General features: G+C 49.9%; 1 protein-coding gene across 2 annotated transcripts; it reads right to left on the reverse strand.

The window, feature by feature from the left end:
• Positions 1 to 3,815: 3,815 nt before the first annotated feature.
• On the reverse strand, positions 3,816 to 27,082 carry LOC144269929 (cytochrome P450 2J2-like). Of its 2 annotated transcripts, none has more exons than XM_077826006.1 (9): positions 26,789 to 27,082; positions 21,173 to 21,335; positions 20,174 to 20,323; positions 13,708 to 13,868; positions 11,573 to 11,749; positions 10,912 to 11,053; positions 6,136 to 6,323; positions 5,357 to 5,498; positions 3,816 to 4,023 (listed from the first exon to the last, which is right to left on the reverse strand). In XM_077826006.1, the coding sequence occupies exons 1-9, from the start codon at positions 26,957 to 26,959 to the stop codon at positions 3,845 to 3,847; spliced, it is 1,473 nt and encodes a 490-aa protein (XP_077682132.1). In that variant the 5' UTR covers positions 26,960 to 27,082; the 3' UTR covers positions 3,816 to 3,844. The 2 variants fall into 2 exon arrangements, with proteins under 2 accessions (XP_077682132.1, XP_077682131.1); XM_077826005.1 differs by having other exon boundaries at positions 6,136 to 6,341.

Here is a 27,082-nt window from a genome sequence, read left to right on the forward strand (position 1 = left end):
AGCCCCTCTTCGGGCTCCTCCTGCTGAGGCTGTGGCTGCACTTTCCCCCGCATCTCTTCATCCACGCACACCCTGCAGAGCCGTGAGATCTCCTTGACAGCCTCCTCTTGGGGCTGGCTACGGTGGCCGTTCACCAATGCAGGAGCAGGAAGCACAGTAGGGAAGTTCTTTGCTACTGAGGAGCATGCTGCAGCAGTGGGTGCTGACCGGGTCTCTGCCCAGGCTCCCCTTTGGCTGTCCTTCTGAACCTTTCATCCTCACTCCTGTGCCCTCCCCACCCCGGGGATTACAGTATATATATGATTACAAAATATGCTAGCATAACTCATGCTAACACCTCAGGCCAGAAACGCATTTAAAAATGATTTTCTTCCCTCTTCTCTTAGATTATCCAAGGGACAAACAGACGCTGCTAGATAATAGAGATTATCTTTTTTTCCTCTCTCAACTCCATGTTACTTCTTGTGTGTAATCTTGCAAGTCAATATAAGTAAAAAGAAACCTTATTTTTAACTAACAACTTTGGTCATTAGATGGTGATATTGGCTTGCGGTTGTGACTGCTTGCTGTATGTGGACTAATGTGCAGCTCGACCGCTTGCCTCGTTCACCAGCAGAAGTCAGTCCAATAAAATATATTATCTCACCCACCTTGTCTCTCTGAGAGGCAGTCAGGCCAAACCTTTCAAGAGCAGCCATGGGCTTGGGGTGCCTTCTTTGTGGTTCGAACTGTGTGAAAAACTATTTTTTTTGGTTTGGTGGCAGAACTGGGGGGGCAAAATAATCAGGAATGAAATTTTGTTTCAGGGCAACCTGAAATGAAAACGTTGCGAACTTTTAGACAAGCTGAAATGTCCAAAGAAAAAAAGGTTATGTTTCATGGTGACCAAAGAAACGGTTTGTTTCAATTTTGGGAGAGATTTTACATTTTATCAGAAGTAGAATTGGAGGAATTGCCAAAGCAAAACACCTTTCCAGAATGAAAAGTCAAAAGATTTCCTTTTTGAAATGCCAAACAAGCTATTTTGACATTCCTGATTTTTTTTCAAATCTGCATTTTGCAATGGAAAAAGATTTTGCATGAAAAAATTTGGCCCAGCTCTCCTTGAGCTGTCTTGGGTCGCATATCTTGGAGCAGCCCTGAGTGTCTACAGCTCCCATGACTTCTGCTGATTTTGGGTTCTCAGTGCCTCTGAAAAAACTCAGTCCTAGGTGTGTCAAGCTGGGCTCCCAAAATCTGAGACGGCCCAAATCCATGGCCGGTTTTGAACTCTTTGGCCTCGGAGTCCTGAGAGAGGCACAATAAACAATATTGCTGGTGGGGAAAGAAGACAGAGTAGAGTCAGCTAGTTTCAGGGGATAAGAGTTCAGGGAGTGACCACATCTACTAGGACATGTGTGAGAAGAATTTCTGGGAAGGCTGGGTCGTAGAATCATAGGGTTACAAGGGACCGCCAGGGTCAGTGATTTTCAGGGCTGAAAAGTGGAAAAAACCTCCACATATGCATTAAAAAAATTGCAAAGAAAAATATTTGTAACAGCTCCAGCACATGGACGCTGTATGATGGAAGCCTGACATCTACCAGGGAGAGAGGCACATCTGTGACCGAGGGACTTCCAGCGAGCTGGGGAAAACAGGTCACACCTGTCAAAGTGATAAGAGCTTCAAATGTGTGGTCTTAGCACGTCCTGGCTTTTGCAACATGCTCTCTTAATGCTGGACGTGCCTCTGCAGCTTGGCACTGGCAGAGGCAGGACTGCTTCTCCGAGCATGTGTGGGGAAGGAGGCAGGACTTCCCTAGAGCCCTGCTGTCTTCCAATCCCAGGAAAATGCCCTGGCAGCTGGGCTATGAGGTATTCGGGGGCAGGTTTCTCTCAGTGGTTCATGTTGAAGCCGTTCCACTGAGTATGAATTTAAATAGTCAGTGGGACAAAGAGTGAGACGACTGTGGCCCAGTGGTTAAAGCACTTACCTGGCTTGTGTGAGACCCCCAGCTTCAAATCCCTGCTCTGGAGCAGGGTCTTGGACCCAGGTCTTCCAGCCTTCACAGGTGAGCAATCAAACTGCTAGACACAGATGGTCTCACAATCTCTCCTTTGGAAGCTGTTCCACTTCAGATAAAAGATTTGTCATTGGACCCGCAAGTGAAAAGGACTCAGCTGATGGTTAGGCCACACCCCTAAGACATGGGGGGGTCCCAAGTCCCTGCTCCAACAACTATTTATTTACACCAAGTAGAACAGCATTGACGGGAGAGATTGAAAGACCCCTCTCCCCCCCTATCCCAGGATGCTCCATAGCCCAGGGCATGCTCCTGAGATGGGCAGGGATGTGGCAAGTTCAAATCCTTGTGCCACATTGGGTGGAAGGGGGAATTGAACCCAGGTTTCACACATCCCAGCTGACAGCTCTGACCCCGGGGCTAAAGATTATAAAGGGGTCACTGGCACATCACTTCTTCCCCCATTTTCTGTACAGCTCCTAAGTCCTCTCCCCCAACTCCCAAATGGTGTTGGCCAAAACTACACTGAATTTGTATCAAATTCACAAATCATTCCAAGTTGACTGAAATGGCATATGTCCCCAGATAAGCGATTCGTCCCCCACATTTTGCCCAGCTCTAGCAGGCATCTGAAAACCAATAGAATTGACAGCTCTTGAGCCTCTGGGCTTTGGCAGCACCAGGACAATGGATTAGCGTGTGGCAGATTGAAACCGTATTCCAACCACACACGCTAGGCTCCAGATCTCCAGTCCACCGACGCTGCGCAGTGCTGTAGGACAGCAGCAGCCAGAGGGAGCTGGTCCTGGCTCCCTGATCCTCTGCCTCCCTGCTCTGATGGAAGTTAGAGTAACTGTGACCTATGCTAACTGTTACTGCTCGATAACTGAGATTGCGCCAGTCGAGGCTTGGGCACATGCCCCCTCCCCGTTCTCCTCACCCCATTACACTGGTAGGGGAAGGGCAGCTGACTAAGACTGTCCCTGCCAGAATCATGCCTATGGAGAGTCCCTCTCAGCAGGGGGAATTCTCCAGGGACAGGCTCCAGCCAACCCCTTGTGTGGCAATTAGGGCCTAGATAACAATTAGCCAGCTAAAATGCAGCCTGGATAACAGGGGCCATATGTTCCTCTTTTCCCTTCTGGTTCTTGCCTCCCGTCCTCTTGACTGCTGCCCTTCTCTCCAACTTCTGGTCAGCTCTCATCTCGCAGCTGCGAGGGATCGAACTCCCTGTCGTAACGCCCCCATCCTTAGAGCTTCTCCTTGCCAGGGTTCTCGTCCACGTGCCCCCACGTCACCCTCCAAGCTCTGTTTCCGTGTCCCTCTCTGGGCTGGCTCCCCAGCTCCAGTACTGAGCCTTCCCCAGACATCTATTCTCCTGCAGACTGGGGCTCGGGGCCCCCTCACAGACATCTCTCTGTTATTCCTCCCATCAGACCAAGCTCTTGCCCCTTTTATGGGGGCCAGGTATCCACTAAGTTATCACCTGTTGCCTCTCCCTCCCGGCACCTCTCGCTGAGAAGCAGCTAATTAATCAGGGTGCAGGTGTAATCAATGTGACTAGCTACCTTTTAACCTTCTTTAGCCCATGATGGGGTTTCACCCACCACACACACCCACTACGCTAATCTCATAATTAGGAGATTTTTAAAAACCCTACCAGCCTTGCATTACAATAGACTAACCCTCTCTCAATTCTCCCTCCCAGCAGTCAATTCCTGGTCAGCCATAAATAACGCCAGGTGCCACAATTCTTTGTTTTATAGTTTGTTTACTTATGGAAATTCACTATGAGAAACACCTGCCTATTGGGTTTCCTGGTCGTCTGTGACTTGCTGCAGCCTAGCGAGGAATAGCACAGATCTTATAGTGGTGCGGTTGTAATAGGCCCCCCAAAATACGCTCAGTGTTAATTTCAGTCACTCCCTCTGGCAGCCTGAACGTGAATGCCCTCAGCAGGCTGGTGAAGAAGATAAAGAGCTCAGTCCTTGCCAGGCGCTCCCCCAAACACACACGGTGCCCTAACGGGGGAGAGGGGATGGGCAGTTAGTGAGTTAAGAAAAAAACCCAACATTTCCCTTCTAGTGCTTGTGTAACTCAAAAATGACAGCATGAGAAATTTCAGACTTGGCAGGATTCTAGTCCTCAGTGAGGAAGGAAAAATAAGATCTGCTTAAAAGCAAAATCATGTTTTACCTCTGAAGTCAAAGGTCTGAGGCTAGGCCTGCATATGTGCATCTGAGAATTTGCATTTCTGAGGTAATTAGCATTAGGAATCATTCTTCACATGACTATTCCCAAAAGGATGGAGGGGGTCATTTGCACGGTCCACAGATTCTTAGTACAGTAGAACTTGGCTAATTTGCACTAATGACCAAGAAATCCATTGCTTATTAAGGAATTTTGCAAATTAATAAGCAAGCAAACACTTAAAATCTATCACAAAATTGATTTAGACAACTTCCATTCCATTTTCATGTCTATACAAAATGCAAAAAACCTATCTGACTTCAAGACTGAGCTTGATAAGTTTATGGAGAGGATGGTGTGACAGGACTGCCTACAATAGCCTGTGACCCATCAGCGACTGCCTGTAGCAAAAATCCCCAATGGCTGGAGACAAGACACTAGATGGGGAGGGCTCTGAGTTACTACAGAGAATTCTTTCCCAGGTGTCTGGCTGATGGGTCTTGCCCACATGTTTAAGGTCTAACTGATCGCCATATTTGGGGTCTGGAAGGAATTTCTCACTAGGTCAGATTGGCAGAGACACTGGTGGTTTTTCACCCTCCTCTGCAGAATGGAGCACGGTTCACTTCCAGGTTTAAACTAGTGCAAATGTGAATTTTCTATAATTTGAAGTCTTTAAACCATGGTTTGAGGACTTCAGTAACTCAGCCAGAGGTTAGGGGTGTATTGCAGCAGTGGGTGGGTGAGGTTCTGTGGCCTGCAATGTACAGGAGGTCAGACTAGATGATCAAGATGGTCCCTTCTGGCCTTCAAGTCTATGAGTCTATACAGCGCTTCCCATTAAAAGTCAACATTTGAATTTTGAAGTATAGGGGAAAACCCTGTCGTATCTCAGATGTCATACTGTGGCAACTAGCTGTAAATGTTGTCATTTTAATGATGGCCAGCGTGCTGTGATTTTTGTACAAATAATGAAATTGTGTAGTAGAAGAACCCACCCATGGCATTCTGCAAATAAATCTTTGCTGAGAAGCGAGGGGAGTTTGCCATTCTAAGTGCAAATGATAAAGCGTGCACATTAGCAAGGTTTAACTGTAAATCTCTCTGAATTATGCATTCACAATTTTCCCCCGTGAAAAATGGTTTAGCTGTCAGTGCATTTACCTGCTGAGAATGGTAAGAATGCTTCTCTGCTCATGAAGTTTCCATCCTTATCCAGAAAATGAGTCGGGTTGAACTGGTGAGGTGTCTCCCACTGCTCAGGATCAGACAAGACGGAACATATATTTGGCAAGATGACAGTGCCCTGCGAGGAAGAAGGATCTGACTTAGTTCTCACCGTCACTCCCTCAGAGCAGTGCTTAAAGAGAGAGTTTTCAATTCTCATGTACTGTAGGGCATGGCATGTCCCCCGGGGAGAGATCTGTCTTATTGGAGTAAACTGGGAGACTACTGGATGGTATATTTTTATTTCTGTTCATCATTTCTGAGCCATCTGCTAGCAGGATGGAGCCCAAAAGAAGAGGCAGTTTCCCAGGATTCTCCCTGCTTTAATACAGATTCCTTAATGGAAGAAAAACGTTAATGCTTCATATTTTAAATGTGTCAGATTCACAAAGTAATATTTTTATGTCGAAGCAGCAAAGCCAGTGAGAGGTTTAAAGGGGCTGATGGAGCATTTGCAAATTCAGGGCGGTGTGACATATCGATAAAGAGACACAGCGCCTGATTATCCACTTCCTTGCACTTTGTACCATGTTACCGGGACGTGTACAAAGCGGCTGTACTCTGCTGTCTCACTTTGCCCTAGTGCTGACGACTTCAGAGGGTGCAAGGAGAAGCAGACATGTTATATATCTGGAAACACGAATGAGTTGCATTCCTAGTACATTTGACCCCCTTGGTGGGAGAGGAGGGTATAAGCATGGAGAATGTCTCTGTACCTTTGGGACAGGTAACCCCAAGAGTGTTGTATCCTTCACACATTGTCTGGGGACTCCGACCGGGGCAATGCAACTGTAGCGCTGGATCTCATGAATCACGGCATTGGTATAGGGCAGGTTCTTCCGATCCTCATAGCAGATTAATTGGGAAGGACCCAACACAGCATCCAGCTCCTTCTGGACCTCCTCTGAGGAGACACATTTAGCTTGATGCAAATGGAAGGACACGTATTCAGGCAGTGAGTGCAAGCCCAGAGATGTGTGCGTATTCTGGGGCTCTGTCGCTTCCCTGCAGGATTCCCTTTAGCTTGAAGGAGGAATTACTCCTTTAATGCTGGTTAACTGCAGTGGGTGATGGAAAGCCATGCCAAGGGAATAGCTACGCTGGTGATTCCTACATCTTTATCTCTAAGGGAGATCTGCACTTTCCCAGCAGACTCACAGATGCCAGTTGAAACTCAGCATCAGGGCCAAATTCAGCCCTGGAGCACAGCGTTCCCTTTCTTTGCAGTGAGAGGGTGCTGGAGGCAAGGTGCAGCAGGAGCATCCCAAAGTGCAGGGAAAGTTTCTTCTCACTTCATTCCCCAGACCAAACTCCTGTTTGTCTGATGCACCTAGGGGCGCACTAGCAGCCTGAAGAAAATCCTGCCCCCAGCACTGGAAGCCCCACGGGCTCAGGGAAATGGAAATGGTACCCACTGGGGGGGAATTGGGCTCCAATAGACTGTTCAGGAGTTAGCCAGGCCCAGAACAATGTCAGATTTGTAGTTTTACAGCAGGCCTAGTATATTCTTCACAGTTCCTTAACCTGAAAGTGGCCAAATAGCTTGAGCACAAACCTTCCAAGGCAAAAGGGAACCACCTGCAGGGATTGGAATAAGCCTAGAAAATGTTAACGCAAGGAAAAAACACTATCAGCGAGCAGCAAACTGGTTCTCCCTAGGGCAGCAGGCTTGTATCTTTATATATGAGCTGGGAGCAGCTGCCCTGTTTTCCAGGCTTAAATAGCCATCCCTGTTTTGTGAGGGCAACTGGGTGTGACCCTAAGAACTCCTCAGTGCCAACGGGTAAAGGGGGTTGCAAGACTATCCTGATCCTGGACTGTACATTCTGGTTCCCCAAAGAACAGAGCCCCCACCCGAGCTGGAGCCCTCACCCCCTGCGCCCCAACCCTCTGTCCCAGCTCTGAGCCCCCTTCCGCACCCTGAACCCCTCACCCCAACCCCACCCCAGAGCCCGCACCCCCACCGCACTCCAACCCTTTGCCGCAGCCCTGAGCCCCCTCCCACACTCCGAACCCCCCAGCCCCGCCATGCATCACCTCCATATTGGTGCACAGAACAAAATTCATTCCGCACATGCGTGGGAAAAATTAGAGGGAACATTGGTCATGGGAGGTCTGAAACAAAAGCCAGGGTCCCGCTGGTCACACTATCGCTGTGAAATGTCTGTGCACATACTGAGGGCATGTTTACACTGGAAACATAAGTCAACCTATGTTAGGTCAATTTATAACCACCGCAGTCATTGAAATTGACAGCCAACAGCCAATGCAAGGAACGCTGTGTCTACACGGACACTGCGTCACCCTAACTCCACAGACATAAGCCCTGCGCCTCTCCTGGAGGTGGAGTTATGATGTCGGTGTAGGTGGGCACTTACACTGGTGGGAGCCAGGCTGCAGTGTAGGCATTGACATAATTAGGTCGATGTAAACTGCCTCATGCCGAGACCAAGCCTGAGTAAGTGTGTGTGTGTGAGCTGAAAATATGGTCCTGAAGTCTGTATCAAGGCAGAGCTGACAAATAGGTTTGGTGCCCTACAAAAGGTGTGTATTCACCTGTATCTCTAAGCCAGTGGTCCCCAAACTTTTGAGGGTCACATCCCCCTACCCCTGTCTGTCTCCCCCCCCAGCCCCTGGTGCCAGGGCTGGGACCATGGCACTCGGGGCTGGAGTAAGGGGACAGAGGCTGGGGCCGCAGCTCCCGGGGCAGGGGAGGATGTGGAAAGGAGTAAGGGGGCAGAGGCTGGGGGCAGGTCTGGGGTAGGGAGAAGGGCCGGGGCTGGGAATGGCACTGCGGCCAGGCGCGGGGCTGGGAGCTGGGGCCAGAGGTGAAGCAGAGCTGGGAGTGGAGCTGTGCTGGGTGGTGCTCCCTCCCCAACCCCTGTGCGGGGTGACCTGGGGCCTCCACTCCTCCCCAAAGATTCCTCACCCCGTAGGAGTGCGCACCCCACAGTGTGGAAACCTCTGCTCTAAACATTGTAAGCTGACACAATGGAAGCCGCATTTACATACAAAGTCAACAGGGGGATGTGAAATCAACAGGAAGGCAGCACACTGGAGAAAAAGCTAGGGGGGGTTATTGTGACCCTAAGAACAGACAATGAGTGGGGGATATAAAGAGAAGACAAGGAAGACACACCTTTACCCTCCACCTAGGAAGTCATTGGTCAGTGTGGTTACATTTCTGAAAACAGGATCACAACCAACCTTGGCTGAAATGCTGCAAAAGACCTTTGGGGTGAGATAAACTTCTTCAGCCAGAAGGTTGGCCTGGTAAACTAAGTTGAGTCTCTAGAAAGTGTGTTCTTGATGTTGTTTTGTATGCAACCTTTGTGTCCATTACCTGTACTCACGATCTCTTGAACCGCGAGTCTTTGATAATACACTGATCGTTGTTTTCACTAGAAATGCAGCTCAGTGCTGTGGTGTGATACAAGGAGCAGATCCTGAGTTGAATCAAACAAGCTGGTGCATACGTTGTGTCTTTGGGGACAGCAGCCCTGGTATTTCTGAGTGTTCAGTGGATAAGAGGCTGGATGCTACAGGGGAACCCTTCAGAGGGGCTCCAGGAGCGGGGTGCACCTCGTATTAGCCTGCAAGGCAAAGGAAGGGCTGGCCTGCTCCCGAGGAGGTTGTTGGGATGGCTAACAGGCTGGTGGGGTCAGGTAGCTGACACTCAGCTAAGTTCAAGCAAGCCCATCCCTTTCTGGAGGCAGGAGGGTAACTAGGAAACTCACAGTCCTGGGTGCCCTGAGAACTGTCACACTGTGATGTAGGGAACCATGGCCACGAGGGCGGGCTCCAGAGCATCTGTACCTGCCATTGCAGACCCAAGGCTGCAGACCCGTTCAGTCGGAAGGCACATTCCTCCAGTACTGGGCGATGGGTGTCGAGAAGGTAAGTTCTTCATAGCACTTCCCACCAGCATCACCTCAGTCTGGCCTGGGTTCAGCTCCAGCCAGCTGTTCTCCAGCCAGATGCTGATTTCAGCGAGGGCCCTGAGAAATCTGGGACATGGTGCTGTTTATATTTGATACGACACGGGGATGGGTTGAAGGGGGGGCGGGCGCTGAAGAGAGCTCCGCTCAATGCCTCATGGACGAGAAACATAAAAAGCCCTTTGTTCATTAACTGGGCAAGAGCAACTGAGTTTTAGGTGTGGATGGTAACACTGCAACCCACATGGGTAAGTGTTCTGTAATAACATGCATGACGTCCCGGTAATGAGACCTGCCTACCGTACCATCTCTGCTACCAGAGCGTTGCTGAGACGTGAGGAGGGGCTGCTGGGCTCACACAGCACAAAGTGGTCTTACAAGTGGTCTTACTGAACCCTAAGCCAAGGTATGCGGGGCCTGGACTTGTGGACTTGGTGTTTCTAAACGCTTGATCGTCGGCACTGCACTGTAAACCTGGGTTTACAATTGCTAGACCTAGGCTCATGGCCATGCTAACGTGTCCAGACTGCACTGCGCAGACCTTCTGACTCGGGTCTGTGGCTTGAGCTGCCTCCACCCCACCAAATGACAGGACCTGAGTTACAACATGACACAGGCTCTGACATCCCCCCGGCCAGGTCCTAGGACCCGGGCTCTGAGTGCTTGCTGACCTGAGTCAGACTGATCTGTATATGGGCAGAAGTGGGGTTTGGGGCAAACCTGCATCAGAACCCAGGCTTAGTGTGCAGTGTAGACAGACCCACAGTGACTGGAGGTGGCCAGTGGAAAAGTCCACCAGTGTAGGGCAACTTATCACTGGGCAGATAGCTGACCGAGGCAGCAGAGCCACCGCCCATGCCACCCCCGTCTCGGCATCTGGAGAGGAAAGGGGGCAGATCAGGGGCGGGGTGAAGGCAGGGCAGGGAGAGGAAGAAGCATGGACGAGCAGAGCTCCACTAGGCCTAGTTTTCTGCTGATGTAAGGTCCCGGAGCTGCTCCTGTGAAGCTCTAACTTGCACCCAGGTGGGCTGGGTGGCTGATGACCCAGAAGCACCTAACAGGTCCCTGCAGGCTGCAGTCCCTCCTCCCCACTGAACCTGAGCTCTGCTTGAGTGGGGTGGAAATCCCATCCCAGTGCATTTAGAGTGTGAATCATGAGGTTTGTGGCTTAGCAAAGGGTGAATCAGGAAGGTTCTGCTGTGGAAAGAAAACTTCCCACTGGTGAGATCTGTTAGCCTGTGGCCAGTCTCCCAAAGAAAGTGGTGGAAGTCCCATTGCCCAAGACATTTAAAGCAGGTGGACTAACAATCCCGCAGTAGGGCTGGACTGGGGAAGTGGGGGGCCTAGGCATCTCTATGAGGCTTTGTCACTTCTAATGTCTGTCATTCGATGATTGTAGGACCAGAAATCTCACTGCTTTGCTGGCTGCAGCAGCCGCCAATGGTCAGTTTTAGAACGAACATTTGTCGAATAAAAACGGGCAGAACCGGGTAATTTTCCACATACATGCAGACTCGCATCCATGGTGTGTGTTCCCGTCTCCCTCTCCCTCACCTTGGATGTGGGGATGAAGCACCAGGCTGATCAGTGCCCAGCGCAGGGTCGTGGCTGTGCTCTCTGTACCAGCTATGAAGAGGTCCAGGATAGTCTGAATCAGGTTACCTTCATCGAATGTAGAGGTGGGGTCATCTTTGCACTGCAGGGGACAGAGGGATAAATTAGGACACGGGAGGCAGGACAGTCAATGTGATAAAGAGCAGAACGTGCTCATTCCTTTGACTCCCTGCCATTTGCAAGGTCTTTTTAGTATTTCTGATTTCAGAAAATCACAAAACAGAAATGTTTTTTCTGATGCCCTCCAGGTTCTTGATTTTGTTACTTCCCGTCACCGCCTTCAATCCCAATTCTGTGCTGTGCTGCTTTGCAACACCCTTCTGAGACACCGCTTGGCCTGGGCCCGTTGGACAAGGGATCCCTCTTCCTTATCACCGGGTTTCTAGGAAGCTGCTGAGCTGCAGCTGACACTGAGCTGTCATTTACCGTCTGCCTGCCCAGGCTGGAGCCCTATAGATTTCTAACTCTGCCACTCTCCCACCCAGCCACGCACCTGATCCCATCACAAGAAGCTTTTCCGCTTTAGTCTGCAGAGGTTTGTGCTAGAAGGGTGGAATGGAGTTGTAGAGACGTTATAGTCACATATGGTGCAGAAACGTACTTTGACCATCTGTGCCAGGTAGAAGTCAATGAAATCCTGTGGCTCATCTGGTACCCCACTCTCCTCGTGGCGTCTGATCTCTTCCTTTGCAAAACAATACAGAAACCCATGGGAGGACAGCACCTTCTTGTGAGGTCCTGGGAGGTGGTCCATGAGCCAGGGGAAAGTATTGTGCAGCTGTAGGAGAGACACAAAGAAGCTGCTTTCATTCTTTGCAATTAACACTTTCCTGGAGGAGCTCTCCAAAGACGAAAATGCCCAGTGTGGGGAATTTTGCTATTGGATCAATTGCTTTGAAGGACACATTTTCAGCATCACGTATGGGGCTTCAGCCTAGACACTGATGGTTAAAACTCTTTAGAACCTAGCGCTAGTGTCCAGAAAGATATTTGGATATAGACAAACACGGAGAGAGAGAGAGAGAGATGCTCCAAGTTCCCCTTGTGATGTCTGCTTCTTCTGGGCTTAGAATCATGGAACAGACGGAAAGTAAAGGTCTACTGAGCTAAAGAGTTCAAAGACACTGGTGTTTTGACACTGTGTCACAGATATCAGAGGGTAGCTGCGTTAGTCTGTATCCACAAAAACAACGAGGAGTCCGGTGGCACCTTAAAGACTAACAAATTTATTTGGGCATAACCCTTCGTGGATAAAAAACCCACATCTTCAGGTGCATCTGAAGAAGTGGGTTTTTTACTCAAGAACTCTTATGCCCAAATAAATTTGTTAGTCTTTAAGGTGCCACTGGACTCCTCGTTGATTTTGGTTTCAGAGATTTTCAACCTGTGGTCTACCTCTGCCACTGAGTTCCTAGGTGACGCCGGGCAAGTCACATAGCCCAAAATGTTAACAGGTGGCCACTGGATTCTCATTTTCTAGGTATCCAAATTAAGATACCAGGGGTCTGATTTGCAGAAGACCTGAGCACTCACAGCTGCAACTGAAGTCAATGGAGCTCTGCTCTGAACATCTGAAGTGCTCTACAATGCTAAATACTCTGAAAAATCAGTCCCTGGGCGTCTCAGATTGGGCCCCCAAATTTAGTTGATCGTGGTGGCAATTTTGGCTTTTTTTCTCCACTGTGAAGATAAACTCATTAATGTTCATAAAGCGCTAAGATTCTACCACGAAAGCACCACAGAAAAGCCCAGGAGGAAATGAATAATTCTGTATTAGAGCAGGGTTTGAGTGGTGTGCACGGACCCACACACTGCATGAGGATGATAAAAAGAAACCTTGAATAGTGGCTCGTTCCATGAGCATTGTTCATCCTGTGTGCTAAAGGAGACAGGGGTCTCATGAAAAAACTGGAAGTGATCGTGTAATTAAAGGCACTATCATAATGTATATGCACAAGGGGGACCAAATTAAGATTGCATGGACAACCTTAATTCTGGCATATCGTAACTTTGGAGTGCTTGACAGTGCAAACTTAACATGCTTTTAACATAGGAGTGGTTTGAAAGAGGGTACAGTGGTGGATACAGATGCTGAATGGTAACCTTTCCTACTCATAGGGGCCAGTCGAGGAGAAAGCTTGTGGGGGGGAATAGGCTGGCTAGGTAGGAAAGAGCTAACTTGTGAAAGTCTCTGAAGGGAAGAACAAGTAGCTTGTGTTTGTTGTGGTGGAAGAGGGGTGGCCAATGGAAGGACTTCAAGGTGGGGGTGGCAGAGCAACAAACAAAAGGAGAGGAAGGAAGGGGTGGAGTGGGCGGGCCGAGGGTGGAGCCCCCCGCCCCTGGTGCTTGCAGAGTAGGGGAAGCTGCCGCTGCTGCTGTGCAACCTGCTTCTCCTAGCCTACAGCTCCTTCAGCCTCCTTGGCTGCCTCCTTGCCTCCAGTGCCAGTAGGTTGTGCCTATGTGAGGTGAGGCGGGGGCACCTCCCAACTATAGGACTGGGCTGGACTGTATGGCAAAAAAAAATGTCCCTGGAACCTAACCCCCCCCCATTTACATTCATTCTTATGGGGAAATTGGATTTGCTTAACATCGTTTCACTTAAAGTCGCATTTTTCAGGAACAGAACTACAACGTTAAGGGAGGAGTTCCTGTCCGACATCTTCTATTTAGGGAGGGGCCCAGCCCGCATTTGGGGAGGAGGGCAAATGAAATAACAGCGACAAATTGGGAACTTACTCTCTCGCTGAGGGTGCTCGCAGATAAGAGCAAACAGGCATTGGCTTTAAGCAGCTGCTGGAAGGTCTCATCGTCAGCGGAGAAGCGATGTCCCAAAACCACAGCACAAATGACATTTGACAGAGCTTGGCTGAAGAAGATGCTCGGGTCCAAGGGCTGTCCTGCAAACACAGTTATTAACATGAATGTTGCCTGCTACTGTGTCTCCCCCTCCTGGCACGAGAAGGAGCCTGGGATCTAGCAGGTCTTTTCAGTCGTGAACGTTTCTGAGCCTGTGATTCTGGTATCCAGCATCATTCACTAATAAACATTTAAAAGAAGCAGTCAAAGAAAACTCAAGCTGGTTACAAACCAACTCTCTGCGGAAGGTTCAGTGTGTTAAAGGGACCCTGCCAATCTCTGCAGCAGTCCAGGCGGTAGCAGATCATCACTGGAAACTTGGTGACGTGAGCAGAGCTCCTGCCCAGTAACACCCCTCACATGCCAGCAGGTTCTCCTGTCCCAGGCTGAGAGAGAGATTGCTGGGCACGTCACTGACGGCTGCTTTTTCCTCCCAGCTGCAGAATTCCCACTAAACTCACTGGGCTGGATTCTCTCCGGTGGCTGAGGTCTGCTTGGTGCAGCAGATAGGAGTGGGGAGGGGCTTCAGGAAGCTGGTTACAGCTCCTGGATTCTCTGCTTGGCTCTTTCTCTAAACTATTCCAGCAGGGCAAAGGAAGCAGAGCAAGGCTGTGAATATACCCCATTGTTTTGTAATGAGCTATGGGATAGCTTGGCTATACATCGATCCATTGTATGTGTCACCAAGTTGCTATGCTCTCTCCCCAGTCATTACAGTCACTGGTATCTATTTTACATTCACTTCTAGGACCCCTTTCACTCTAGTTACAGAGCAGGTAATGGTACCAACACAGCACTGGGTCTTATTTGTTGATGATCTCACTTAGCAGTGGGCTAAGACTTTGGGGCTACTTCTGTCCTAACGTATAGTCCACAGAACCTGAGTGACTTCACTCATGTTGCACAGGGTGTGATGGCAGGGTGGAATTTGGGCCTATGGGCTTGATCCTGGAGAGAGCAGGGGCTTTGCAAAACTGAGGCCTGGATGAAGGCAGCTAGCTGGCTGACTCTTACCCCAGACAAGATCCTAGGAATGATGATTAGCTACAATGATGATGATAGGGTGCATTAGAAATGCAATGAATTAGCTATGTAGACAAGCTGGTTGATTGGAGAAAACAGGTCGAGGGGATAGTGGAGTTGATATCTGCCCCTTTGATAGAAGAGTGCTGGGAGGGGGCTCAGGCTTGGGTTCTCCTGGATTCCCTGCTGTGTTTGGATGCTATAAAAGCAATAGCCAAGAGTGTATTTTTACCTATGTCTGGAAAGGAGCTTGTGATTTTCCTCCCATATTTGGACCTTGACACAGTTATTAATTTTTATTCACACTAAAACCAGCCACCTGTTTTTGGTTAATCTATTACTCCAGGTGCCTTTGACATAGTGTCAGAAGAAACTATGCAACTAAAACCAGCAGTAATGCCCACGAAACACTCAGGCCCCAGCCTGACAAAGTCAAAAGGGACGTACTGTGCCAAACTCCCATCCCCTACAGCCAATAACCACCATCAGGCTCCTCCCTCCCCAAACACTCAGGCAAAAAGGATGAAGGTTGGTCAACAATACCAAGCTATTTCCAGGGTGGAAACCAATTCCAGAGCTGAGGGCCTCTCCTGGAAAATGATGTAACTGCACCCCTTCCCATAAATCGAGGGCACTCCAACTCACATGGACACTGCTGACCGTAACAGTGGCAACATGGAACAGGGAGGGAGGTAGTCTATGAAGTTCGCAGATCCCAGGCTTTGTAGGTCAAAGCCAACACCTTAAATTCTATCCAGAGGCCAGCAGACCCCCCCACCCAGTGCAGATCACCAAACACTAGTGTCAAGAACTATGAGCAAAAGACACCAGGTACTCAAGTCTGGAGATGTCTCTCCCATTGTTCTCTTGCCCTGTGGACCCCTCTCGCTCCAGGAACCACAGCCTCCTCCTCGTGACTCACCCTTCCAGCCAGGTCACTACGTGTGTTAAAGGGACCCTGCCCATCTCTGCAGCTGTCTCCATCTGGACGGGTATCAAAGTCCCACCATACAAAATGGCAGCCTTCCCTTTACTGCTCTGACTGTGCCACTCCTCCAGTGACTGGCCAGGGAACCTGGGGCCGCCCTCTACTCCGGGTTCCCACTCAGGGGCCCTCTACTCAGCAGCCAAGCTCTGCACTCCTGTTCCTTGCTGCTTTTCCCTCGAGCCTTCTCCTACCTTCCTGGCTTTCCCCCACTCTGGGTTTGCCAGAACTCCCAGGGAGTATCTGTGAACTTCCCTCTGTAATCCCAACACACTTCCCTGAAGCCCCTTTTCCGCTCTCAGCTCCTGGGCTCTATTCAGGCCCCTCCTGTTTCTGCCCAGCTGAGCCTTGTCTAATCAGTTCCCTGCTCCTTGGCTCCTCCTGCAGGTGCAGCCTGGGCAGTTAATTGACCTACCTGGCCACCTTAACCCCTTCTAGGGCTTGTGTGGGGCAGATGCCCCATCACACCAAGCCTTTGCTGCCTCAGGAATGGCTCACTGAAATGCACTCCATGGGGGTGGGAGGCTGCATCTGAAGACAGTGCAGAAATGTCAGCTCGCGCAGAACACAGCTGAGTGCTTACTTGGTGATGGTGCCTACAGGAAACACACCCCTGCTCCACAGCCAAAATCTGTTCCAGTTCATTTCTGGATGCAATTTAAGGTGTCGGTTTTGACATGTAAAGCCCTTGTGGGTTGGCTGCTGGCTACCTTAGCGACCTGCTTCTGACAATTGATATGGGGAATAATATTAAACCCTCTGGGGCTTGGAGCCAAATGACCTCCAGGAAGAGGCCTCCCCTCTGGAATTCACTCTTCCCGCGGGTCTGACAGATCACATGCCGGAAAATATTAATATCTTCATCAATGATTTATATATTGGCATAGAGAGTATACTTATGAAGTTTGCTGATGATACGAAGCTGGGAGAGGTTGCAAGTGCTTTGAAAGATAGGATTAAAATTCAAAACGATCTGGACAAACTGAGGAAATGATCTGAAGTAAATAGGGTGAAATTCAATAAGGACAAATGCAAAGTACTCCACTTAGGAAGGACAAATCAGCTGCACACATACAAAATGGGAAATGACTGCCTAGGAAGGAGTACTGGGGAAAGGGATCTGGGGCTCAGAGTGGATCACAAGGTAAATATGAGTCAACAGTGTAACACTTGCAAAAAAAGCGAATATCATTCTGGGATGTATTAGCAGGAGTATTGTAAGCAAGACATGAGAAGTAATTCTTCTGCTCTACTCCATGCTGATTAGACCTCAACTGGAGTGTTGTGTCCAGTTCTGGGTGCCACATTTCAATGGACAAATTGGAAAAAGGCAAGAAAAAGGATTAAAGGTCTAGAAAACATGCCCTTTGAGGGAAGATTGAAAAAATTGGGTTTGTTTAGTTTGGAGAAGAGAAGACTGAGAGGGAACATGATAATAGTTTTCAAGTACGTAAAAGGTTGTTACAAGGAGGAGGGAGAAAAATTATTGTTCTTAACCTCTGAGAATAGGACAAGAAGCAATGGGCTTAAATTACAGCAAGGGCGGTTTAGGTTGGACATTGGGAAACACTTCCTAACTATCAGGGTGTTTAAACCCTGGAATAAATTGCCTAGGGAGGTTGTGGAATCTCCATCACTGGAGATGTTTAAGAGCAGGTTAGACAAACCCCTGTCAGGGATGGTCTTGATCAGGGGTCGGCAACCTTTCAGAAGTGATGTGCTGAGTCTTCATTTATTCACTTTAATTTAAAGGTTTAGCGTGCCAGTAATACATGTTAACGTTTTTTAGAAGGTCTCTCTCTATAAGTCTATATATTATATAACTAAACTACTGTTGTACGTAAAGTAAACAAGGTTTTCAAAATGTTTAAGAAGCTTCATTTAAAATTAAATTAAAATGCTGATCTTATGCCGCCGGCCCGCTCACCCCGCTGCCGGCCTGGGGTTCCGTTCACCTAGGCCGGCAGCAGGCTGAATGAGGCCTGTGGCTGGGACCGCGGCTGACAAGGGGCCGGCAGGCAGAACCCCAGACCAGCAGCGGGCTGAGCGGGGCCTGTGGCTGGGACCCTGGCTGGCAAGGGGCTGGCAGCCAGAACCCCAGACCGGCAGTGGGCTGAGCGGGGCTGGAGGCCGGGACCCCAGACCGGCAGTGGGCTGAGTGGGGCCTGTGGCCAGGACCCTGGCTGGCAAGGAGCCGGCAGCCAGAACCCCAGACTGGCAGCGGGCTGAGGGGGGCCTGCGGCTGGGACCCTGTCTGGCAAGGAGCCGGCAGCCAGAACCCCAGACCGGCAGCGGGCTGAGCGGGGCCTGCAGCTGGGACCCTGGCTGGCAAGGGGCTGGCAGCCAGAACCCCAGACCGGCAGTGGGCTGAGCGGGGCTGGCGGCCGGGACCCCAGACCGGCAGTGGGCTGAGCGGGGCCTGCGGCCAGAACCCCGGCTGGCAAGGGGCTGGCAGCCAGAACCCCAGACTGGCAGCGGGCTGAGTGGGGCCTGTGGCCGGGACCCTGTCTGGCAAGGAACCGGCAGCCAGAACCCCAGACCGGCAGCGGGCTGAGCGGGGCCTGTGGCCGGAACCCCGGCTGGCAAGGGGCCGGCAGCCAGAACCCCAGACTGGCAGCGGGCTGAGCGGGGCCTGTGGCCGGGACCCTGTCTGGCAAGGAACCGGCAGCCAGAACCCCAGACCGGCAGTGGGCTGAGCGGGGCCTGCGGCCAGAACCCCGGCTGGCAAGGGGCCGGCAGCCAGAACCCCAGACCGGCAGCGGGCTGAGCGGGGCCTGTGGCCGGGACCCTGTCTGGCAAGGAACCGGCAGCCAGAACCCCAGACCGGCAGCGGGCTGAGCGGGGCCTGTGGCCGGAACCCCGGCTGGCAAGGGGCTGGCAGCCAGAACCCAAGACCGGCAATGGGCTGAGTGGGGCTGGCGGCTGGGACCCCAGACTGGCAGTGGGCTGAGTGGCTCAGCCCACTGCCAGTCTCAGGTTCCGTCTGCCGGCTCCTGCCAGCCCGGGTCCCGGCTGCTGGCCCCGCTCAGCCCGCTGCCGGTCTGGGATCCCGGCCCTGCCTACATAGAGTGAGTACCTACCTTCTCCCTGGTTCTAGCCCATTCTCTTCCTCTCTCTGCACTGAGCTGAGGGTGGGAGAGCACTGAGCACAGGGCTGGGGGTGAAGGAGCAGGCTGGGGGTTGGGGTGTAGGGTCTGGCCAGGAGCTAGAATGAGGGAGGGGGCTCAGGGTTGGGGCAGGAGGTTTGGGTGTGGAGTGCCTACATGGGCAGCTCCCATTTGGTGTGAGGGGTGCAGGTAGGAATGTGGAGGGGGGGTGCAGGAGCTCCTGTTTGGTGCTCAGGGTAGGGGTGCGAATGTGGGGGGTGCAAGAGTCAGGGAATGGGGTGTTGGGGGGCTGGGTATGTGTGGGGGTGCCAAGATCAGGGCAGAGGGCTGGGGGCATCTGAGGGGGGTGCAGGAGTCAGGGCATGGGGTGTCGAGGGTGCTGGAGTCAAGGCTAGGGTGGTGGTGGGGTGCAGGGGCCAGGGCATGGGGTGTGGAGGGGCTGGGTATGTGTGGGGGGTGCTGGAGTCAAGGCTGGGGTTATGGGGGGGTGCAGGGGTCAGAGTAGAGGGTTGGGTGTGTGTGAGGGGTGCCAGGATCAGGGCAGAGGGCTGAGAGTGTATGAGGGGGGGTGCAGGGGTCAGGGCAGAGGGCTGGGAGTGTGGGCTAGGGTCATGGGGGTGGTCCCAGCCCCCTGCCCAGAGCAGCTCACGGCAGGGGGCTGGAGGGGATATGCCCTGATTCCACCCCCTATCCCCACAGCCCCGTCCCCACCTCTTCTCCGTCTCCTCCCCGGAGCAGCGAGCTCGCTGCAGCTCCGCTTCTTCCCCTCCCTTGCAAGGGCCGTCAGCTGATGGGTGGCAGGAAGGGAGCAGAGGAGGGGCAGGAACCCAGCACACTGTGGGAAGAGGCTGGGGAGGGGGAACTTGCCTTCCCTGCAGCAGCAGCCGGCAGGACCAAGCTTCTTCACACTACCCCTGTGGGGGAGGGGGCGGAGGCAGAGAAGAGCAGGCCAGGGGGAGGATTTTTAATGGCTCGCTGCTGCCTGCTGGGGTCCCGGGCCTGGGTTCAGCAGCAGGCAGCAGTGTGCCATTAAAAATCGGCTCACGTGCCGTCTTTGGCACGCGTGCCATAGGTTGCCGACCCCTGGTCTAGATAATACTTAGTCCTGTCTCAATGCAGGGGACTAGACTAAACGACCTCTCGAGGTCCCTTCCAGTCCTATGATTTTATGATTCTATGAAAATAAGGTTATGGTAAGTGAAAAGCCCCAGCTATGCTGGCAATGATGTACCTCTCTCATTCATAAAGTACTCCACCAGGTGACGGGCCTCCTCCTGGATTCGGTGCTCCAGACCTTTCTTGCCCAGCCCCAGGTTCCGCAGGGTCATCAGCCCAAAGCGTCTCTGCTGCTTCCAGGTGTGACCACTTGTCATAACGATACCTGAGGCCATTGAGAATCCGTTATTTATATAAAGCAAAATCATTCACCAAGTAAGAGTTCAACTTAAAATATATTTTCTAACATGAGAGAGAAATCCAGAAGAGTGAGCGCATTATTCGTTGCTTTATCTGGGGCCTCAGGCCTGAATGGATTGTGACAACTCCGGAAAACTCCCCGTTATGGAGGGTTTTGTTGCATTTTTTAGGTGAAACAGAAAGCAGGGCTTCAAACACGCAGGATACAGGTTTCATAATTCACACATCACCTGAAAATATGAGGATAATTTCACACCTGCGGACGCACACAGAGATGTGGGGTGAGGCCAATTGCAACGCAGGGCATGGATAAAAGAGCATTTTTTTGAATGACAGTGCAGGACTATGAGTTGAAACCCAGCAGGAAGGAATATCTTGGCCAGGTTTCAAAAGCCTTCACACTGTGTGAATGATCAAAAACTAGCGTTGTGTCAACGTCATGTCCAGTGGGACACTGAGTGATGCTCATGCTCCGTGCTGAAAGCCTGTTGATGATAGTGATGTTCACAGGACAGCAAAGAACTAATGATCCTCAAAGTTATTTGGATGCCTAACTCCCACTGATTTTGAGGATCTGGGCCCAAGAGGCAATGAATGGTTCAAACAAGCTCCTTAACACTCAGGACTTTACCCTTCAGTCCCATTCAGTGGCTGCTTGCCCCATTACTCATCACCAGACCAGCTATCCATGTAGCTTTTTTTGCAGTCTGGAGATGCGGCTCCATGGGGAAGATGGCTATGGAATAACGGAACAGCCACACTTACAATGGGCACCCCAGGTTTTTGTACGGTGTCCATGGAAAGAGAACGTTACCCTTTTCAGTGGCCTTTTCATTGAAGAAAGGCATTGCTGGCCGGCCAGAAACATCTTCAGGGTTGGTGGTTAGACCGTCTTTCACTGCTTGGAATCCATGCAATACAATCACAGGGCTCTGTCCCAACCACAAGGTGAAGATCTTCCCATGAATCTGTGCCAACTAGAGACATGATCAGTGTCAGCAAAGCACGGCTGAAAAATTGTGTACAACAAATTGTGACCCAAGAACCACTTCATGCCAGCTGGTAAGGGTGTTACAGGAATGTCTTGATTCTGGTATGCACAGGCACTGACTTTCATTTTTCTGGGTGAGTGCTCCACCCCGAGGCCCTGCCCCAACCCGCCCCTTCGCCCAAGGCCCTACCCTCATGCCACCTTTTCCTGCCCCCGCTCTGCCTCTTTCCCCAGTGCCTCCTGGCCGCCACCAAACAGCTGATTGGCGGAAGGCCACCAGTGGCATAGCTGATCTATGGGTGGCTGGGGAGCACCCGCTATTTTTTCCCGCAGGAGCTCCAGTCCCAGAGCACCCATGGAGTTGGCACCTATGCTGGTCTATACATTGTGGTTCACCCAAGAATGTCTTGTGAGGTCTTCCATGAAATCTGGCATGAAATAATAGTTTTATTACTATCAGTGTGAAATGTGTGTACAGATATTATGTAACAAACTATGGATATACAAACTGGAAATATGTTCTTAAGTATGTATGAAAGTATTAGTCACCAGAGGAGGTGAAAAACAGGTTTTTCTGTCAGAGTTGTTTATTCACCTAACTTGATGTCAGGATCTAAATTACACACAGCGGCTATCCATTTCCATACAAAGCTAAAGGTTAGCAAAGAGATGTGAAATCAACACAAGAAAAAACTAGCCATGGGGGAATTGTCCTGTCTATGAGTAAAGAGAGTGAACTTTGGGGGTACTTCTACAAGGCAAAGACGACACCTCAGCCTTCACTGAGGAAGACAGTGCTTTTTACTTAATGAAATAGAGGTCTCAGCCAGTCTTGTTTGAAAATGCTGAAGAGAACATTAGGCAACTGCTTTAGACAGGTTTCACAGTAACAGCCGTGTTAGTCTGTATTCGCAAAAAGAAAAGGAGTACTTGTGGCACCTTAGAGACTAACTAATTTATTTGAGCATGAGCTTTCGTGAGCTACAGCTCACTTCATCGGATGCATACCATGGAAACTGCAGCAGACTTTATATATACACAGAGAATATGAAACAATACCTCCTCCCACCCCACTGTCCTGCTGGTAATAGCTTATCTAAAGTGATCATCAGGTTAGGCCATTTCCAGCACAAATCCAGGTTTTCTCACCCTCCACCCCCCCACACAAATTCACTCTCCTGCTGGTGATAGCCCATCCAAAGTGACAACTCTTTACACAATGTGCATGATAATCAAGTTAGGCCATTTCCTGCACAAATCCAGGTTCTCTCACTCCCTCACCCCCCTCCAAAAACCCACCCCCATACACACACAAACTCACTCTCCTGCTGGTAATAGCTCATCCAAACTGACCACTCTCCAAGTTTAAATCCAAGTTAAACCAGAACATCTGGGGGTGGGGAGGGTAGGAAAAAACAAGAGGAAATAGGCTACCTTGCATAATGACTTAGCCACTCCCAGTCTCTATTTAAGCCTAAATTAATAGTATCCAATTTGCAAATGAATTCCAATTCAGCAGTTTCTCGCTGGAGTCTGGATTTGAAGTTTTTTTGTTTTAAGATAGCGACCTTCATGTCTGTGATTGCGTGACCAGAGAGATTGAAGTGTTCTCCGACTGGTTTATGAATGTTATAATTCTTGACATCTGATTTGTGTCCATTTATTCTTTTACGTAGAGACTGTCCAGTTTGACCAATGTACATGGCAGAGGGGCATTGCTGGCACATGATGGCATATATCACATTGGTGGATGTGCAGGTGAACGAGCCTCTGATAGTGTGGCTGATGTTATTAGGCCCTGTGATAGCGGCACTGCTATGGGTACCCGCATGGCCCCACAGTATGCCAACATTTTTATGGCTGATTTAGAACAACGCTTCCTCAGCTCTCGCCCCCTAAAGCCCCTACTCTACTTGCGCTATATTGATGACATCTTCATCATCTGGACCCATGGAAAAGAAGCCCTTGAGGAATTCCACCATGATTTCAACAATTTCCATCCCACCACCAACCTCAGCCTGGTCCAGTCCACACAAGAGATCCACTTCCTGGACACTACAGTGCTAATAAACAATGGTCACATAAACACCACCCTATACCGGAAACCTACTGACCGCTATTCCTACCTGCATGCCTCCAGCTTTCACCCTGACCATACCACACGATCCATCGTCTACAGCCAAGCTCTGCGATACAACCGCATTTGCTCCAACCCCTCAGACAGAGACAAACACCTACAAGATCTCTGTCAAGCTTTCTTACAACTACAATACCCACCTGCAGAAGTAAAGAAACAGATTTATAGAGCCAGAAGAGTTCCCAGAAGTTACCTACTACAGGACAGGCCTAACAAAGAAAATAACAGAACGCCACTAGCCGTCACCTTCAGCCCCCAACTAAAACCCCTCCAACGCATTATTAAGGATCTACAACCTATCCTAAAGGATGACCCAACACTCTCACAAATCTTGGGAGACAGGCCAGTCCTTGCCTACAGACAGCCCCGCAACCTGAAGCAAATACTCACCAACAACCACATACCACACAACAGAACCACTAACCCAGGAACTTATCCTTGCAACAAAGCCCGTTGCCAATTGTGCCCACATATCTATTCAGGGGACACCATCACAGGGCCTAATAACATCAGCCACACTATCAGAGGCTCGTTCACCTGCACATCCACCAATGTGATATATGCCATCATGTGCCAGCAATGCCCCTCTGCCATGTACATTGGTCAAACTGGACAGTCTCTACGTAAAAGAATAAATGGACACAAATCAGATGTCAAGAATTATAACATTCATAAACCAGTCGGAGAACACTTCAATCTCTCTGGTCACGCAATCACAGACATGAAGGTCGCTATCTTAAAACAAAAAAACTTCAAATCCAGACTCCAGCGAGAAACTGCTGAATTGGAATTCATTTGCAAATTGGATACTATTAATTTAGGCTTAAATAGAGACTGGGAGTGGCTAAGTCATTATGCAAGGTAGCCTATTTCCTCTTGTTTTTTCCTACCCTCCCCCCCCCAGATGTTCTGGTTTAACTTGGATTTAAACTTGGAGAGTAGTCAATTTGGATGAGCTATTACCAGCAGGAGAGTGAGTTTGTGTGTGTATGGGGGTGGGTTTTTGGAGGGGGGTGAGGGAGTGAGAGAACCTGGATTTGTGCAGGAAATGGCCTAACTTGATTATCATGCACATTGTGTAAAGAGTTGTCACTTTGGATGGGCTATCACCAGCAGGAGAGTGAATTTGTGTGGGGGGGTGGAGGGTGAGAAAACCTGGATTTGTGCTGGAAATGGCCTAACCTGATGATCACTTTAGATAAGCTATTACCAGCAGGACAGTGGGGTGGGAGGAGGTATTGTTTCATATTCTCTGTGTATATATAAAGTCTGCTGCAGTTTCCACGGTATGCATCCGATGAAGTGAGCTGTAGCTCACGAAAGCTCATGCTCAAATAAATTAGTTAGTCTCTAAGGTGCCACAAGTACTCCTTTTCTTTTTGCTTTAGACAGGACCTATTAGTTAAGTTTAGTCTCTAGAAACGATTTTGTCTGGTTTCCAGTATTCTTACTTACTATTACTTGAATCTCTGATGATAAACTTATTGTTTTCACTATAAATATATCTCAGTGCTGTGGTGTTAAGCAAAGTGCTGGTCCAGAGTTGAATCTCACAAGATGGCGTGTTCTGGTCATTTGGGCATAGCAGACATGGTAATTCTGTGAGTGTTCAGCAGATAAGGGGCTAGATACTACCTGGAACGCTCCCAGTCTTGGGATTTGTGCCTGTCGCTACCTGTACAGAGCGAGTGAGGTCTGCAGAGACTTGGAAGGCAGTGCTTGTGTTGCTAGAAGCTGTTGGTTTCAGGGAACTGAGCCACTTTGGGAACACCATACAAACCAGTATCCCAGCTCTCTTCAGGGATGCCACCTCAGGGACTCTGTGATAGAGATGTGCCTGGCTCTGTAGAATCTTTCACAATGCCATGGTGCAAGAAATGATGAAGACAGAACATAGGAACTGGGTCAGACCCAGGGTTCATCTAGTCAAGCATCTTGTCTCTGACAAAGACCAGCGCCAGAAGCTTCAGAGAAAGATGCAAGAAGTCCCAAAGTGGACAATTGTGCCTGCCAATAGGGGAAGGTTTTTCCCTAACCCTCCTCAGCTAGAAGTTGGCTTATTCCCTGAAGCACATTGGCTTTATGACCATTCCAAAGATAGGGTGGACAGCGCCTGAGGTCAGGGGAAGGAGCAGAAAAGACTTACACGATGCAGCTATTCTGGCCACGTCTACGCTAGAAAAAGCTGTGTTTTTTGCAAGAAAGCTAAGGCACAAAATACTGGTGTGGACTAGGCAAGGGTAGTTTTCCCTCAATGTAGCTGATCGAGGGGAGCCTAGGATTCTGGGAGCCTAAAGTGAGACTCTAAATACACATTCAGACACCTAACTAAAAGGAGCCTTATGTTCCCAGGGTCCTCACACCTGCATGTCCCACTGACGACAGTGAGGTTTTTGGGTGCTCAGACCCCCCCCAGAAGGCCTTTCATTTAGGCATTTAAATGCAGATTTAGGAGCTCCACGTTAGGCTCCCAGGACTGAAACGTTTGGCCTTAGGTTTTACATCTTGCGTGATCATTTCCCGCTCTCTGAAAGTCGCTCTCTTCACATGAGATGACTTTTTATTGTCAAGTCCTATATACTCAGTTGCCATTAAATCTTGTGCTCAGCAGGATTCATGTCACTGTCACACCTTCCCTGCAAACCAGAAATGAAATGTATGACCCTGACTTATTTGCACAAGCCTAGACACTGGATAAAATTTCCTGAGCATGAAAAATATCTTATTCCACTGATAGCAGCATTTGGGCTGCTGTGGGCTCACGCTAGGCGGGTGGGCATGCCTATGCAAACAAGATCAGCCCCTGAAGTTCTTTGCCGCAACTCGCCACCATTCACCACCAGATGTTAGGGCAGAGCTCATCCTGACTCTGCTTACATTAATAACCGAGAAAATGACTGAAATGTATTTATCCAATTGAGGTTCAAAACTCCACACCAAACATCTCCCATCAGGGGGCTCCAGATGCCTGTCACATAAATGAAAAACACAATATATAAAAGGAGTGTTACAAAACCAAAAATCAATGGACGTTTCCTCTCCCGCACCTTCACAGCAGCAATCCTCAGTTAGCGGAGCTCACACAGTCTGAAAGCCCAGTCCAGTCGAACAGATGGGCTTTGCTGTGTCCCCAGAAGATCAACAAACTTGGGCAGATTTCAGACCAAGAAAGGAGCACATCCCAAAGGTTGGGGCCCATCAGACAGCAGTCTGCTAGCCTCCCCTGCCTCTGCTGATCTCAGCTGCTGCCTGGGGAGAGTCTGAGAAGTAAGTTAATCAAGTATACGAAAATAAATAATTACCTTCTCGAGAGTCTCAGGATGAAGTTTAAATCCCAACAGCCACAAGTTCCCGATGAAGGGGAGGGGAGTTGGTCCAGGGGGAAGCCGCCTGCCTACCCATTGCAGCTTCAGAAACTGCACAATCAAGAGAAACGCAACCAGAGCCACAAAAAATTCACTGATCCCCAACATCCTCTTGCCGCTGCCTTTATTGTCGGGCGCTGGGCAAACCTGCTGGAGCTCGCAGGCTGAGCTCTCACTTTGCTGGAGTCTTAACAGTTCCCAGGGAGCTTTTAACCCTCCTATGAGCCTCAC

Source organism: Eretmochelys imbricata, chromosome 9 (genome assembly GCF_965152235.1).
Source record: "Eretmochelys imbricata isolate rEreImb1 chromosome 9, rEreImb1.hap1, whole genome shotgun sequence".
Classification (NCBI taxonomy): Eukaryota; Metazoa; Chordata; order Testudines; family Cheloniidae; genus Eretmochelys; species Eretmochelys imbricata.